The following is a 16538-nucleotide window of genomic DNA, read 5'->3' as shown; positions in this document are numbered from 1 at the left end:
GAAAAAAAAAACTAAACAAAAAAATTTGACTCTAAAACTTATATTCATGGACCGTCACTACAAGAAAAATACCCATTCAGCCACACTTTTTTTAAGCTACATTTGAAAAGCGTAGCCTATTCATAGAATAGGCTACGCTTTTTTCCGTGTTGCCTTTTTATATGAGAAAAGGATACACAATTGTGGCATCATTTAAAAAGTGTAGCCTTAGGTATTTTAGAAATCACTTATAAAGCGTAGCCGTAGGTTAATATTTATAAGTTTACTTTTTGTATCAAAGGGAACGCTTTTAGAGAGTAGCCTATTCATTAAGTTTTAGGTGCGTTTTAAAAGTGATGCCTAATGTATGAGACCAAATCCTAACACTTACATAAATTTTTATTCCTCTTTCAATTCTCTCCAAAAGCACACACGCACACAGCACCTTCAATTGGAGGAACCCTCACCTTCGCCAATCCTTTGGCACACAATCCTCACCTTCCCCATTCTCACCTTCAACACACATCACCTACGACACTCATCACCTTCGCCTTCTCACCGTCGCTGTTGACCGTCGCCACCCAGTCACCACTCACCACATGGCTGCGCCACTCACCAGTCACCAGCTCACCACTCACAAGCTCACACTCTCATCCTCACTCACACACACACAAAAGAGGGAAAAATCAGAAAAGGGGAGAACGGGAAGAAGAAGAGAAGAGAGGAGAGGGGAAGGAAGGAGAGGACGACGCCGGCTAGGGCTCTACCGCGCGGACCATCGTCGTTGCGTGCGCTGACCGTCGCCTCGCATTGCCATCTCGTGCACTCACCGTCGCCGCTCAGCATCATCGTCGCATGTGCTCACTGTCGCTGCTCAGCATCGTCGTCGTCGCTCAGCATCGTCATCGCCGCTCACCTGAGAAGGTATGTATCGATTTTCAGTTTGTTCTGTGAAATTTGGGAGGTTTTGGGTTCCAATTTTAGGGTTTTTAATTAGGGGTTGTAGCTTCTGGATATGACACTGATAGGAATTGGGGGTTTTACTGCATGAATGGTTTTAGCTTCCTGGTAGCCGAGAAGCATGTAGCGCAGAGCACTCGACTCCTCAACTAATGAAGAGTCCTTGATCAAATTCTTGATCTCCTTCACAACATCCAAGTAATCTGAATACGATAACCACAATCCATTAGTGGAAATTCTTCAGCTTTATCACAACAACACAAATTCAGCATTTTCTATATTGGGAGAGAATCACACAGAACAGAGGAATCGAGGCAGAGCACCTGAAAAGAAAATAGGAGAAGTGCATGTAGAACGTGTGGTTAAGACAGCATACTTGTGCTCTCCATAGGAGGAAGGGTAAGAGAAGAGAGGATCCTGAATTGGATCCAAAGGGAAAGATCTGAATAAGCATTTGGATTGAGAGAGAATGGTGTAGAGAGCGAGGAAAAGAGTTGTGAAGAGGTATACCAGAGAAAAACAGAGGAGCTTGGATTGGAAGATTAGAGGTTTGGTAGTGGTAAAGCCATTTTTGATGTGTTTTGATGTGAGAATGCAGACAGTAACTTGTGTCTTTGCTAGCTGCGAGCCTTCCAGACAATGCTACTTTCTTCTTGACCTATGTGGCTCTCAAGTAAGATAATATTTCATATTTCATTTATTTATTTACTATTATTCTTCTGGTAATGCTGATTAAGTCTGTTTGTTATATATGCTATTAATGCAAACTTGATTTACAAATGGTGTTTCCATGATCTTGTTAGTTATCATCTTCTTATGAAGTTGGGTTGTGCATATGATTTAATGTTCAACCAAATTAAATGACTTCTATTCTGTTTGTTAGATTTTTTGTTGGCTATGGTCTTGAGCTGTCCCGATTATAATAATTACTTGATGAGGTAGAGATTTTTCAAGTCTTTTTATAATAATAAAAGTTGGATGTGTAAAAATGTAGAATAACATAGAACATAACTGGAATAAGGACATACATATATGCTGCTGAAGGCACTTGTTTATGTTGATTGCATGTATCTGAAGGTTCTTCAAATGTTCTGTTTCTCAGTAAATCTTTTACTTTACATAATTTATTTTGCTCCCAATAACACTACATAATATTATACACTCAAGATGCAAGCTCAAAAGAAAATGAAATGCAATCTCTATATCTGCCCATTTAGTTAATTAACATTGCATGTATAAAATTGATTTCTTTAATATTGAAGCTTGATTGGTGTTCTATTTTTCATCTCATTTTAATATTTGTTTCTATAGAAAAGCCATACCATATCATGTATTACATGTCTTGGTCAATGAATTGTTACCTTCTGCAGAATTTGCTCATTTTTTAGCTAATTAAGACTTATATTTTCATTTTTACTACTATCTTTGCAGGTACGATCGAGGTACCTAGATCATTTGATTGTGGAATGAAAATATGGTAAAGCAGCTTCTCTATGTCCCAATTTGCTGCGAGGATCAGCTTCAGCATGGGAGAGGTACTGCATGGCATTAGTAGTTTTGTTTGCAGTTTGTGATTTGTTATTCAGTTACTGATGGAATGTATTCGACAGATGGGTATTTCACTTTGCCCACCTCCGTCAACTTCCTGTTTTGGTTCCTTACATGCCAACAGAAAACCCTAGACTACGTGATACTGCTTATGAGGTAGGCTAAAACAAAGCAGTCTCTTTCAAAACTGATGTGCTTACGTGGTATCTGTTTTGAACTGATGTGGGGCCAAAAACTTTGATTTTGATTTTGGTTCTACAGGTTGCCCTTGTGGCATTGGCTACAAATCCATCTTATCATAAGGATCTCTTGTTCACTGTGAAATCATGGCCATCTGTAATTTATTCTGCATTACCTGTAATTTCAGCCATCGAACCTCAGCTCAATACTTCATCCATGACCGATTCGCTCAAGGAGGTTAGCCTGATTATTATATTTTTCTTCTTTGAATATTTTTTACCATTTTGGACATTAACTTGTACTTGTTCTTTGTCAGGCATTGGCAGAGTTGTATGTTATTGCTGGGCAATATGATAAAGCATTTTCATTTTATGCTGATGTACATTTTCTGATTAATTTTTCCAGTGTTCAGGCAGCTATTAAATTAATTAAATATCATTCAAATGCTTTGATAGTAGGATAAATAGTCTTTAGTCTATTTTGTTTTGACTGTTAATTCACTTCCCTTTTCTTTTTTCTTTTTCTTTTATTTGAAATTTTCAGCTTATGAAACCAGAACTCTTTGATTTCATTGATAAATATAACCTACAAGATTCAATCCATGAAAAGGTAAAATTATACTTTGTAGCAATTGATATTCAAATTTCATGTTTTTATATGATTTTGTGGTATTCTCTGATGTGCAAAATCATATTTCTCATCTTTGTTGGCATTCTATTGCAGCATCTGATGAGTTTCATTTACAAGCTTCGTGTAATATATTAGAATCTTGAGCAAACATATTTTCAATAGTTGTGGATTGAGATTGAACATTTCTTAGACATTTATAGGGTTAAAAAAGTAGATTGATCTTCTTCTTGAAGATGGACATATTTTCATGTTCTATCTTGTTTTTGTTCTCATTAACTGATAATCCAGCTACTTCTACTTCATTATGTGCTTCAATTGTAATACCATACCCATATTCATATACTATATGCATTTCGGTGATGGGCTTTTCCCCATTTATCTTCAAATAGTGCCTGGTTGTTATGATATTTGTTTTGTGCTGCTTAACATCAATAATGGTTTGTATTTGCTGAATGCAATTAAAAGTTACTGTTTATGACATTCAATAATCTGGTTTTTTTGGTCTTATGTGCATAGCTAGAACTCTATGCAGATTATGATCCAAAGATGCTGCTACCTTTTCTACATAGCAGTCAGCACTATACTCTTGAGAAGGTTTGTCCCTATATCTAATTTAAGTGTGAAAGTCTGGTTAATTAGTGCATGAAAAATGCTATAGGGACATATCAGGATTGTGTTAAAGGAAATGGAAGAAAGAAACACCTGTACATTTTCATGGTTTGAATGAAACAAGATAATACATAATTCCTTGAATTCACCTCTTCTGCCGTGACCATGTTATTTTTTTTTAGTATATGCTTTCTTGGTTTACTATGACTACGTGTTCGATTTAATTTTTATAACTACAAATGTCATTATGAATATTTTTTTAACTACTTTTTTATATAATTATGCAGGGTAACAATGAAGATTAAGCAATGAAGATTAAGCTGACTATTATTGTGGTTTATTGGCTAAGATAGAGTGCTATTTAGAATCTTTACATGTATGGTTGACTAATGATTTTTATTAGAAGATACTTTTATTGGATAAGTGATATTATGGTTTTGATATGGCTATGCTTATTTTAGTTTGAGTTGTATGAATTTTTACAGTTAACTTCATTCTAGTACTTTTGGATCAATGTTATAAATATATTTTGGTTAGAGACAATTTTTATTATATAAAGAAATTATTTAGTATAATTATGTATTTATTTTTATTTTGTAATATTCAACTCATTTATACATGTAATCATATTAATTATTATGTTGTATTAATAATTATTAGATAATTTTATATATATATATATATATATATATATATATATATATATATACAGAAAAAAAGACCTAAGGCTACACTTATATACAGTAGCTATAGTATACAAAAAAAAAAAGAGGGACCTAAGGCTACGCTTATAAAAAGTAGTTATAGTATACAATGTGGCTATGCTTTACAAGTGATGCAGTAGCGTTGAAAAGCGTAGCCTATTCTGGAAGAATGAAAGCTGAAAAGCGTAGCCTTTGGTCCTGGACAGCATCACTTGAAAAGCGTAGCCTATTCCCAAACGGCAAAAGCGTAGCCTTTGGTGTAGAAAAGCGTAGCCTTTGAGAATAGGCAACGGCCGAATAGGAATCACCTCTAAAAGCGTAGCCGTAGCCCAAAAAGCGTAGCCGTAGCCTAAGGCATCATTTTTTTTCACTTTTGGCTACACTTTTCAAGTGTACCTGAATGGGTGTTTTTCTTGTAGTGCGTAAATAAAATACTTTATATATAATATTCATAAAGATATAAGAAAAAATCAAAATAACTATTAAAAAAATATAACATAAAATATTATAATTATTAATAAATTTTATTATAATAAATTATTAAATATTAATAAATTCAATTATTTAATAAGTGATCATTTTTAATAATAATATCCATATATATTAGAATTATTGATTCACAGAAATATAAGAATGAATAATAATAATTACTAAAATATTTATTTTATTAATTGATTTAATCATTAAATGTATATATTAAAAACATATTTTTATATATTTATTTGAATGATTTAAATCTTTTGAAGTGTTATGTGTCGTTCGTAATTTTTTTGAAATTGTTTTTATCAGGATATGAACTTTCAGTTACCATTTGAATGGTTTTACCCTTTAATTTTATTAAGAGTAAAGTATTGTTTTTGTCCTCAACGTTTAGGGGAAATCTCAAAATTGTCCTTAACGTTTCAATCGTCATATTTACGTCCCTAACGTTTTAAAATTGACTCAATGTTGTCCTGCCGTTAGGGATCCGTTAATAAAATTAACGGCGGGACAAAATTGTGACGACTTTTAAACGTTAGGGACGTAAATAGGACTAAAACGTTGAGGACAAAAACGATACATAGAAATAAATTTTAATTTTATTCTTCAATAATATCAATTTTTTACTGTACATAGTATTAATTATTTTTAATCATATTTACACTTAATCACCTTATTTTCATTCTAAATAAATTAATTTTTTTATAATTTTACGCTTAAAGTAATATAATTTTTTTATAAATAAATAAATTTTATACTTTCATTCTAAATAAATAATGTAATTTTACTTTCATTACTTAATCACATTACTTATATTTTTTTTATAGTTTTACACTTTCATTCTAATCACATTACATTATTTATTTAGAATAAAAGTGTAAAATTTATTTATTTATAAAAAAATACATTACTTTAAGTGTAAAATTAAAAAAATAAATTTATTTAGAATAAAAATAAGATGATTAAGTGTAAATATGATTAAAAATAATTGAATACTATGTACAGTAAAAATTGATATTATTGAAAAATAAAATTAAAATTTATTTCTATGTATCGTTTTTGTCCCCAACGTTTTAGTCCTATTTACGTCTCTAACGTTTCAAAATCGTCTCAATTTTGTCTCGCCGTTAATTTTATTAACGGATCCCTAACGGTAGGACAACATTGAGTCAATTTTAAAACGTTAGGGACGTAAATAGGACGATTGAAACATTAGGGACAATTTTGAGATTTACCCCAAACGTTGGAGACAAAAACAATACTTTACTCTTTTATTAAATTTTGGTGTGGTTTTACATTTATATTAATTATATTTTAAAATCATTATTTTAGTTTTCTATAATTTCTATTTTGTTAGCTTGTTAAAAATTAAAGAAAAAAAAACAAAATGAATTTTTATTTTAAAATAAAAATAATCTCATTATATTTAACAAAGAAAATATAATAATAAAATTCTAACTATTTAATATTTTTTGGTTAGAATAAAATATACATTTATTTAACTAAAACATATCTTTCATTTCATTCTAATTTTTAATAATTATACAATAATATATAGGAGGAAAGGATAAAAAAAAGAGTAAGTTTTCTTTTTGATCTCTAATCATTTGCCTAATGGACTTCGCACTCCCTAAGAAATATAAAAATCCAATCGGTCTCTAACTATTTTGATATATGTACATTTCAGTCTTTGCAACCAGTTTTGAGCCTCACTTGCTGATGTGTCAGTAATTTGTCTACGTGAGTTTTTATCCTTTATAATTGAGACAAATCGCCTCCTGAACCTTTGTTGAAATGTTGTGTTTCATAAAGAGGCGTTATCTTTTGGGTGTTCATAGTTGTTTAGAGTTTTTGCTTTATTCTTAATTGTCTTTATTGTATTCATTGCGTTATCTTCACTCTACACACACTACTAGAAAACTAGTTATTACAGATGGATATTTTCGACAGATTTTATCCCATAGAAATACAGACGAAATTTCAGAGGGATTTTTTTATTGAAAAACAAAAAAACGAATTAGTATAAATTACAGACGAAAAATAGAATCCGTCGATAATTCTGTTAGTAAAATTAATTTTTTTGTGAAAAATAGTTACAGACAGAAAATTCGTCTGTAATTAAATAGATAAAATGCTGCATTTTATTAAATTATTACAGACAGAAAATTTGTCTGTAATTTAAAATTTTTCGTCGAAAATATTGAGTTAACCCTAATTTTATCACCACCCTTATCGAGCTCTATTCACACTCCTGACCTATGAACTCATTTTCACCCTCATCCCTCCCTCTTCAAAGTTGTCGTCGAACGCTTCTCCTCCGGTAAAAGGTACTGTCGCTGCCGGCGGGGATAGACCGTGGGTGCCTTCGTCATCTGGGAAAGCTTTACTAGGCCCTCTTCACATCGTTCCTCCTCTCCTCGCTGTCGCACGAAGTTCTGTGTTGAGCTCGTGGCATCACCGTCTGACGAGTGGAATTTTGTCGTGTCAGTATAGAATTTTCACAAATGTATGTAATCTCGTTGCAAGTATAGTTCTACACTAATAAATAATCCTCCCAATCAAAAATTTGGTTGTCACAAGTAACAAACCCCAAATAAGAATTAACCGGAGTATTTAGACTTTGGGTCGTCTCACAATGATTTGCAATGAGGTGAACGATTATTGGTTATGAAGATGCAAGGGGGTTTAATTGATGAAGGGTAGAGAAAGTAATTGAACAATTACTAATAAAATAAAGAAAATATACTCTTGGCTAGACATAGGTAAATTGAGATCACCATCCTTGTCCACAAACTATACATTGACAATTATGAGAGGCCAACCTATTAAGTCTATCTCCAAAAGCTTTAAGTACGTATAATCTACTCCTAAGCTCGAGGCACGTCAAATAGGCTTGATCAACATCAATCCATAAGTCCTAACCTATCTACCAATTGAATTAGTAGTGGGTTAGAGTCAATGGTTATCAAATTGATCACATAGGGTTCTCAAATCACCAAATCATTGAGACCCAATGACTCAAGATCACTCAATTCTCTTACCATAGGCCAAGAGCAAAGAAAACTACTAAAAAACTAGAGAAAACATTTCATCAAACACTTAAAGTGCAAGGAAAGTAAACATCACCAAATGCAAGAAAACAAGACCCATAACTAACATCAACAAGAATTCAACAATACAACGGAGGCAACATAAAAGAAACATGGAAACATAAGATTGCATTAAGAGAAATCAAAATCCAACAATGGTTCATTAATATACATAAGAGCAAAACAAGAAATTAACAAGAGAAACTAGAGAATCAAACCATTAGAACAAGGAATTATAAAGGAAACAAGATGAAATCAAGTAATTACACTTAGATCCAAGAGAAATTAACCTAATCCTAACCTAATTCTAGAGAGAAGAGGGAGCTTCTCTCTCTAGAAAAACTAACTAAAGACTCATGTTGACTAACTAAGTGCTTCCCCCTTTACTCTAGCTTGAATTCTTGATGAGCGGATAATTTATATACTTTTTGGCATTGTTTTTAGTATGTTTTTGGTATGATCTAGTTAGTTTTTAATATATTTTTATTAGTTTTTAGCTAAAATTCACTTTTCTGGACTTTACTATGAGTTTGTGTGTTTTTCTGTGATTTCAGGTATTTTCTGGCTGAAATTGAGGGACCTGAGCAAAAATCTGATTCAGAGACTGAAAAGGACTGCAGATGCTGTTGGATTCTGACCTCCCTGCACTCGAAGTGGATTTTCTGGAGCTACAGAAGCTCAATTGGCGCGCTCTCAACGGCGTTGGAAAGTAGACATCCTGGGCTTTCCAGCAATATATGATAGTTTATACTTTGCCCAAGATTTGATGGCCCAAACCGGCGTTCAAAGTCACCTCAAGAAATCCCAGCGTTAAACGCTGGAACTGGCACCTAAATGGGAGTTAAACGCCCAAACTGGCATAAAAGCTGGTGTTTAACTCCAAGAAGAGTCTCTACACGAAAATTGCTTCATTGCTCAGCCCAAGCACACACCAAGTGGGCCCGGAAGTGGATTTTTATGTCATTTACTCATCTCTGTACACCCTAGGCTACTAGTTCTCTATATATAGGACCTTTTACTATTGTATTTTTATCTTGGTTCTTCTGGTTCCCTCTCTGGGGCCGAAACCAATGATCACACTATCACTTATGTATTTTCAACGGTGGAGTTTCTACACACCATAGATTAAGGTGTGAAGCTCTGCTGTACCTCGAGTATTAATGCAATTACTATTGTTCTTCCATTCAATTCCGCTTGTTCTTGTTCTAAGATATCACTTGTTCTTCAACCTGATGAATGTGATGATCCGTGACACTCATCATCATTCTCACTTATGAACAAGGTGACTGACAACCACTTCTGTTCTACAAGCAACCAAGGCTCTAGTGAATATCTCTTGGATTCCTGATTGCACGATGCATGGTTGATCGCCTGACAACCGAGTGCTCGCCTGACAAACGAGCCAACCATTCCGTGAGATCAGAGTCTTCGTGGTATAGGCGAGAACTGATGGCAGCATTCAAGAGAATCCGGAAGGTCTAACCTTGTCTGTGGTATTCTGAGTAGGATTCAATGACTGAATGACTGTGACGTGCTTCAAACTCCTAGCAGGCGGGGCGTTAGTGACAGACGCAAAAGTATCAATGGATATTATTCCGGCCTGACCGAGAACCGACAGCTGAATTCCGCTATGCTGTGACAGAGCATATGCAATCGCTTTCACTGAGAGGATGGGAGGTAGCCATTGACAACGGTGAAACCCTACACGAGCTTGCCATGGAAAGGAAGAAGAAGGATTGGATGAAGACAGTAGGAAAGCAGAGAGACGGAAGGGAAGGCATCTTCATGCGCTTATCTGAAGTTCCTACCAATGAATTACATAAGTATCTCTATCTTTATCTTTATGTTTTATGCGTTTATTACATACACCCATTTGAGTCTGCCTGACTGAGATTTACAAGGTGACCATAGCTTGCTTCATACCAACAATCTCCGTGGGATCGATCCTTACTCGCGTAAGGTATTACTTGGACGACCCAGTGCACTTGCTGGTTAGTTGTGTGAAGTTGTAGTGATCACAATTTCGCGCACCAAGTTTTTGGCGCCGTTGCCGGGGATTGTTCGAGTATGGACAACTGACGGTTCATCTTGTTACTTAGATTAGGTATTTTTCTTCAGAGTTCTTAAGAATGAATTCTAGTGTTTCAAAGGTGATGTTCTTATCATCACCAAAGCTGATTGATTCTCATCAATTTAGCTCTTGAATGCAATGTCCTGCTGAAGCTTGGCCGGCCATGTCTAATTCCTTTAGACTAAAGCTTTAGACTAACATTGCATGATTCCTGGAATTCTCATTAAGAATTTTGATACCTTTATTTTCCTTTTCACTTAAATTTCGAAAAAGCACAAAAAAATTACAAAATCATAAAATCCAAAAATATGTCTTTGTTTGAGTCTAGAGTCTCATCTTAAGTTTAGTATCAATTGCATGTTTCTGTTCTTATTACATTCATGCATGTGTCCTCATTGATCTTCAAGTTGTTCTTGATGATTTCCTTGTTTTGATCTTTGAATTCTATTGACTTGAGTGTTTTGTTATATGCATTCTCATTTTGTTAGTGTCAATGGTATACAAACTGCTAAGTTTGGTGTCTTGCATGCATTATTATTTGATTTTAGTTGCATTTTGATTATTACTTATTATTAAAAATCCAAAAATATTTTTAATTTGTGTCTTTTCAAGTCAATAATACAGAGAATTGAAGATTCAGAACATACTGCAGAGGAATCACACAGAAAAAGCTGGGCATTCAAAAATGCCCAGTGAAGAAGACAGACTGGCGTTTAAACGCCAGCCAGGGTGCCTGGCTGGGCGTTTAACGCCCAAAAGGGTAGTAGTTTGGGCGTTAAACGCCAGAATGTGCACCATTCTGGGCGTTTAACGCCAGGATGGCACAAGGGGGAGGATTTTGTTTTCAAAATCAAATTTTTTTTTTCAAGTTTTCAAAGTTTTTCAAAATCAAATCTTTTTCAAATCATATCTTTTCAATCAAATGTTTTCAAAATCAATTTCTTTCCTTTTTCAAAGATACTTGCTATCAATTAATGATTTGATTCAACATTTCAAGTATGTTACCTTTTCTGTTGAGAAAGGTTTAATGTTTGAATCATATCTTTTCTTGATAGCCAAGTTATTAATTTTTAAAATCAAATCTTTTTAAAATTGTTTTCAAATCATATCTTTTCAATCATATCTCTTTAAAACCATAACTTTTCAATCAAATCTTTTTAATCACATCTTTTTCAAAATAGTTTTCAATCAAATCTTTTTGATTTCTAATTTCAAAATCTTTTTCAAAAATCATCTTATTTCTTTCCCACTCTCATTTTCGAAAATTAAGTAATGTTTTTTAAAAATATTTTCAAAATCTTTCACTTAATTTTCGAAAATTACTTCCCTTCTTCTCACATCCTTCTATTTATGGACTAACACTATTCCTTAATGCAAAATTCGAACTCCATCTTCTTTGATAAGTTCGAATTTTCTACCTCTGTCTTCCATTTTTCTTTTCCTCTGACACCTCAAGGAATCTCTATACTGTGACATAGAGGATTCCATATTTTCTTGTTCTCTTCTTCTTCATATGAGCAGGAACAAAGACAAAGGCATTCTTGTTGAAGCTGACCCTGAACCTGAAAGGACCTTAAAGCGAAAGCTAAGAGAAGCTAAGGCACAACTCTCTGTTGAGGACCTGACCGAATTCTTCAAAAAAGAAAAACCCATGGCAGCCGAAAATAACAACAATGCCAACAATGCAAGGAAGGTGCTGGGTGACTTTACTGCACCTACTCCCGACTTCTATGGGAGAAGCATCTCTATCCCTGCCATTGGAGCAAACAACTTTGAGCTTAAGCCTCAATTAGTTTCTCTAATGCAACAGAATTGTAAGTTTCATGGACTTCCACTGGAAGATCCTCATCAGTTTTTAGCTGAATTCTTGCAAATCTGTGACACAGTCAAGACTAATGGGGTTGACCCTGAGGTCTACAGACTTATGCTATTCCCTTTTGCTGTAAGAGACAGAGCTAGGACATGGTTGGACTCTCAACCTAAAGAAAGCCTGGACTCTTGGGAAAAGCTAGTCAATGCCTTCTTGGCAAAGTTCTTTCCACCTCAAAAATTGAGTAAGCTTAGAGTGGAAGTCCAAACCTTCAGACAAAAGGATGGAGAATCCCTCTATGAAGCTTGGGAAAGATACAAACAATTAATCAGAAAGTGTCCTTCAGACATGCTTTCTGAATGGAGCATCATAGGTATTTTCTATGATGGTCTCTCTGAACTATCCAAGATGTCTTTGGATAGCTCTGCTGGAGGATCTCTTCATCTGAAGAAGACGCCTACAGAGGCTCAAGAACTAATTGAAATGGTTGCAAATAACCAATTCATGTACACTTCTGAAAGGAATCCTGTGAACAATGGGACTAGTCAGAAGAAAGGAGTTCTTGAGATTGATACTCTGAATGCCATATTGGCTCAGAACAAAATATTGACTCAACAAGTCAATTTGATTTCTCAAAGTCTGTCTGGAATGCAAAATGCACCAAGCAGTACTAAGGATGCTTCATCTGAAGAAGAAGCTTATGATCCTGAGAACCCTTCAATGGAAGAGGTAAATTACCTAGGAGAACCCTATGGAACACCTATAATTCTTCATGGAGAAATCACCCAAATTTCTCATGGAAGAATCAAGAGAGACCTCAACAAGGTTTCAACAATAATGGTGGAAGAAACAGGTTTAGCAATGACAAGCCTTTTCCATCATCTTCTCAGCAACAGACAGAGAATTCTAAGCAGAACCCCTCTGACTTAGCAACCATGGTCTCTGATCTAATCAAAACCACTCAAAGTTTCATGACTGAAACAAGGTCCTCCATTAGGAATTTGGAAGCACAAGAGGGACAGCTGAGCAAGAAAGTTACTGAACTCCCTCCTAGTACTCTCCCAAGTAATACAGAAGAAAATCCAAAAGGAGAGTGCAAAGCCATAACCATGGCCGAATCTGGAGAGGAAGGAGAGGAAGTGAACGCTACTGAGGAAGACCTCAATGGGCGTGCACTAACCTCCACTGAGTTCCCCAATGAGGAACCATGGGAATCTGAGGCTCAAAATGAGACCATAGAGATCCCACTGGATTTACTTCTGCCCTTCATGAGCTCTGATGAGTATTCTTCCTCTGAAGAGGATGAGTATGTCACTGAAAAGCAAGTTGCTAAATACCTTGGAGCAATCATGAAGCTAAATGACAAGTTATTTGGAAATGAGACTTGGAGGATGAACCCCCTTTGCTCACCAAAGAACTGGATGACTTGTCTAGGCAAAAATTACCTCAAAAGAGACAAGATCCTGGAAAGTTTTCAATACCTTGTACCATAGGCACCATGACCTTCAAGAAGGCTCTGTGTGACTTAGGGTCAAGTGTGAACCTCATGCCTCTCTCTGTAATGGAGAAGCTAGGGATCTTTGAGGTACAAGCTGCAAGAATCTCACTAGAGATGGCAGACAACTCAAGAAAACAAGCTCATGGACTTGTAGAGAATGTTTTGGTAAAAGTTGAAGACCATTACATCCCTACTGATTTCATAGTCCTAGAGACTGGGAAGTGCATGGATGAATCCATCATCCTTGGCAGACCCTTCCTAGCCACAGCAAAAGCTGTGATTGATGTTGATGGAGGAGAACTGATCATTCAAGTGAATGAAGAATCCTTTGTGTTTAAGGCTCAAGGATACCCCTCTGTCACCATGGAGAAGAAGCATGAAGAGCTTCTCTCAAATCAGAGACAAACAGAGCCCCCACAGTCAAACTCTAAGTTTGGTGTTGGGAGGCCACAACCAAACACTAAGTTTGGTGTTGAACCCCCACATTCAAACTCTAAGTTTGGTGTTGGGAGGTTCCAACATTGCTCTGATCTTTTGTGAGGCTCCATGAGAGTCCTCTGTCAAGCTAATGACATTAAAGAAGCGCTTGTTGGGAGGCAACCCAATGTTTTATAATTAACTATTTCCTTTTGTTATTTTATCTTTTTTTGTAGGTTGATGATCATAAGAAGTCACAAAATCAATTGAAAAAGCAAAAACAGAATGAAAAACAGGAAGAAAAATAGCACACCCTGGAGGAAGAACTCACTGGCGTTTAAACGCCAGTGAGGCTAGCAGTTGGGCGTTTAACACCCAGTCTGGCACCATTCTGGGCGTTTAACGCCAGAAAGGGGCACCAGACTGGCGTTAAACGCCAGGAAAGGGCAAGAACCTGGCGTTAAACGCCAGAAATGGGCACCAGCCCGGCGTTTAACGCCAGAATTGGCTCAAAACGTGTTTTTGAATGCCATTTGGTGCAGGGATGACTTTTCCTTGACACCTAAGGATCTATGGACCCCACGAGATCCCCACCAACACCACCACCCTCTCTCTTCTTCACCCATTCACCAATCACCTCTTCCCCAAAAACCCCCCACCTATCAAATCCCACTATCATCTTCACTCCTTCATTTTCACACACCCTAAACACTACTTCTTCCCTTTTGGCCGAACCACAAAGCCATCTCCCTCTCCTCTATTTCTTCTTCTTCTACTCTCTTCTTTCTTCTTTTGCTCGAGGACGAGCAAACCTTTTAAGTTTGGTGTGGTAAAAGCGTTGCTTTTCGTTTTTCCATGACCATTTATGGCATTCAAGGCCGGAGAAACCTCTAGAAAGAGGAAAGGGAAGGCAAAAGCCTCCTCCTCCGAGTCATGGGAGATGGAGAGATTTATCTCAAGGGTGCATCAAGACCACTTCTATGAAGTTGTGGCCATGAAGAAGGGTCAACTTTGATCAAAGGTTGGACCAAGTCCTCATAGACATTTGTGAAGAGGGCGCTCAATGGAAGAGAGATTCAAGAGGGGAACCGGTTCAACTGAGAAGGCATGACCTCAAGCCCATCACTAAGAAAAGGATGGAGCACACAAGAGACCTCACTCATCATGAAATCCCTGAGATACCTCAAGGGATGCACCTTCCTCCACAAAACTACTGGGAGCAACTGAACACCTCCCTAGGAGAATTGAGTTCCAACATGGGACAACTAAGGGTGGAGCACCAAGAACACTCCATTCTCCTCCATGAAATTAGAGAAGATCAAAGAATCATGAGAGAGGAGCAACAAAGACAAGGAAGAGACATTGAGGAGCTCAAGCACTCCATAAGACCTTCAAGAGGAAGAACAAGCCGCCATCACTAAGGTGGACCCGTTCTTTAATCTCCTTGTTCTTTATTTTCTTGTTTTTTGAAAATTTATGCTTTATGTTTATCCATGTTTGTGTCTTATGATCATTAATGTCTTAGTGTCTATGCCTTAAAGTTATGAATGTCCTATGAATCCATCACCTCTCTTAAATGAAAACTGTTTTTATCACAAAAGAACAAGAAGTACAGGATTTCAAATTCATCTTTAAAACTAGCTTAATTAGTTTGATGTGGTGACAATACTTTTTGTTTTCTGAATGTATGCTTGAACAGTGCATATGTCTTTTGAATTTGTTGTTCATGAATGTTAAAATTGTTGGCTCTTGAAAGAATGATGAAAAAGGAGACATGTTACTGAGGATCTGAAAAATCATAAAAATGATTCTTGAAGCAAGAAAAAGCAGTGAATACAAAAAAAAAAAAAAGAAAGCAACCGAAAAAAAAAAGAAAAAAAAGAAAGAGAAGAAGAAAGAAAAAAAAAAGAAAGAATAAAGTTGTGATCCAAGGCAAAAAGAGTGTGCTTAAGAACCCTGGACACCTCTAATTGGGGACTTTAGCAAAGCTGAGTCACAATCTGAAAAGGTTCACCCAATTATGTGTCTGTGGCATGTATGTATCCGGTGGTAATACTGGAAGACAGAGTGCTTTGGGCCACGGCCAAGACTCAATAAGTAGCTCTGTTCAAGAATCATCATACTTAACTAGGAGAATCAATAACACTATCTGGATTCTGAGTTCCTAAAGAAGCCAATCATTCTGAATTTCAAAGGATAAAGTGAGATGCCAAAACTGTTCGGAGGCAAAAAGCTACTAGTCCCGCTCATCTAATTTGGAGCTAAGTTTCATTGATAATTTGGAGTCTATAGTATATTCTCTTCTTTTTATCTTATTTGATTTTCAGTTGCTTGGGGACAAGCAACAATTTAAGTTTGGTGTTGTGATGAGCGGATAATTTATATACTTTTTGGCATTGTTTTTAGTATGTTTTTGGTATGATCTAGTTAGTTTTTAATATATTTTTATTAGTTTTTAGCTAAAATTTACTTTTCTGGACTTTACTATGAGTTTGTGTGTTTTTCTGTGATTTCAGGTATTTTCTGGCTGAAATTGAGGGACCTGAGCAAAAATCTGATTCAG

At 35.7% G+C, this 16538-nt stretch overlaps 1 protein-coding gene across 5 annotated transcripts; it reads left to right on the top strand.

The window, feature by feature from the left end:
• The first annotated feature begins 380 nt into the window (after positions 1-380).
• On the top strand, positions 381-4439 carry LOC130940605 (vacuolar protein sorting-associated protein 41 homolog). Of its 5 annotated transcripts, none has more exons than XM_057868801.1 (9): positions 381-903; positions 1041-1612; positions 2371-2474; positions 2550-2643; positions 2749-2904; positions 2984-3046; positions 3211-3276; positions 3830-3891; positions 4194-4439. In XM_057868801.1, the coding sequence occupies exons 4-9, from the start codon at positions 2602-2604 to the stop codon at positions 4216-4218; spliced, it is 414 nt and encodes a 137-aa protein (XP_057724784.1). In that variant the 5' UTR covers positions 381-903; positions 1041-1612; positions 2371-2474; positions 2550-2601; the 3' UTR covers positions 4219-4439. The 5 variants fall into 5 exon arrangements, with proteins under 5 accessions (XP_057724784.1, XP_057724782.1, XP_057724783.1 ...); XM_057868799.1 differs by having other exon boundaries at positions 3818-3891; XM_057868800.1 differs by having other exon boundaries at positions 3814-3891.
• Positions 4440-16538: the final 12099 nt, after the last annotated feature.

Source organism: Arachis stenosperma, chromosome 7, assembly GCF_014773155.1.
Source record: "Arachis stenosperma cultivar V10309 chromosome 7, arast.V10309.gnm1.PFL2, whole genome shotgun sequence".
NCBI classification, from domain to species: domain Eukaryota; kingdom Viridiplantae; phylum Streptophyta; class Magnoliopsida; order Fabales; family Fabaceae; genus Arachis; species Arachis stenosperma.
Note: the sequence above shows the minus strand (reverse complement) of the source record. Positions and strands in the feature narration are given on the sequence as shown.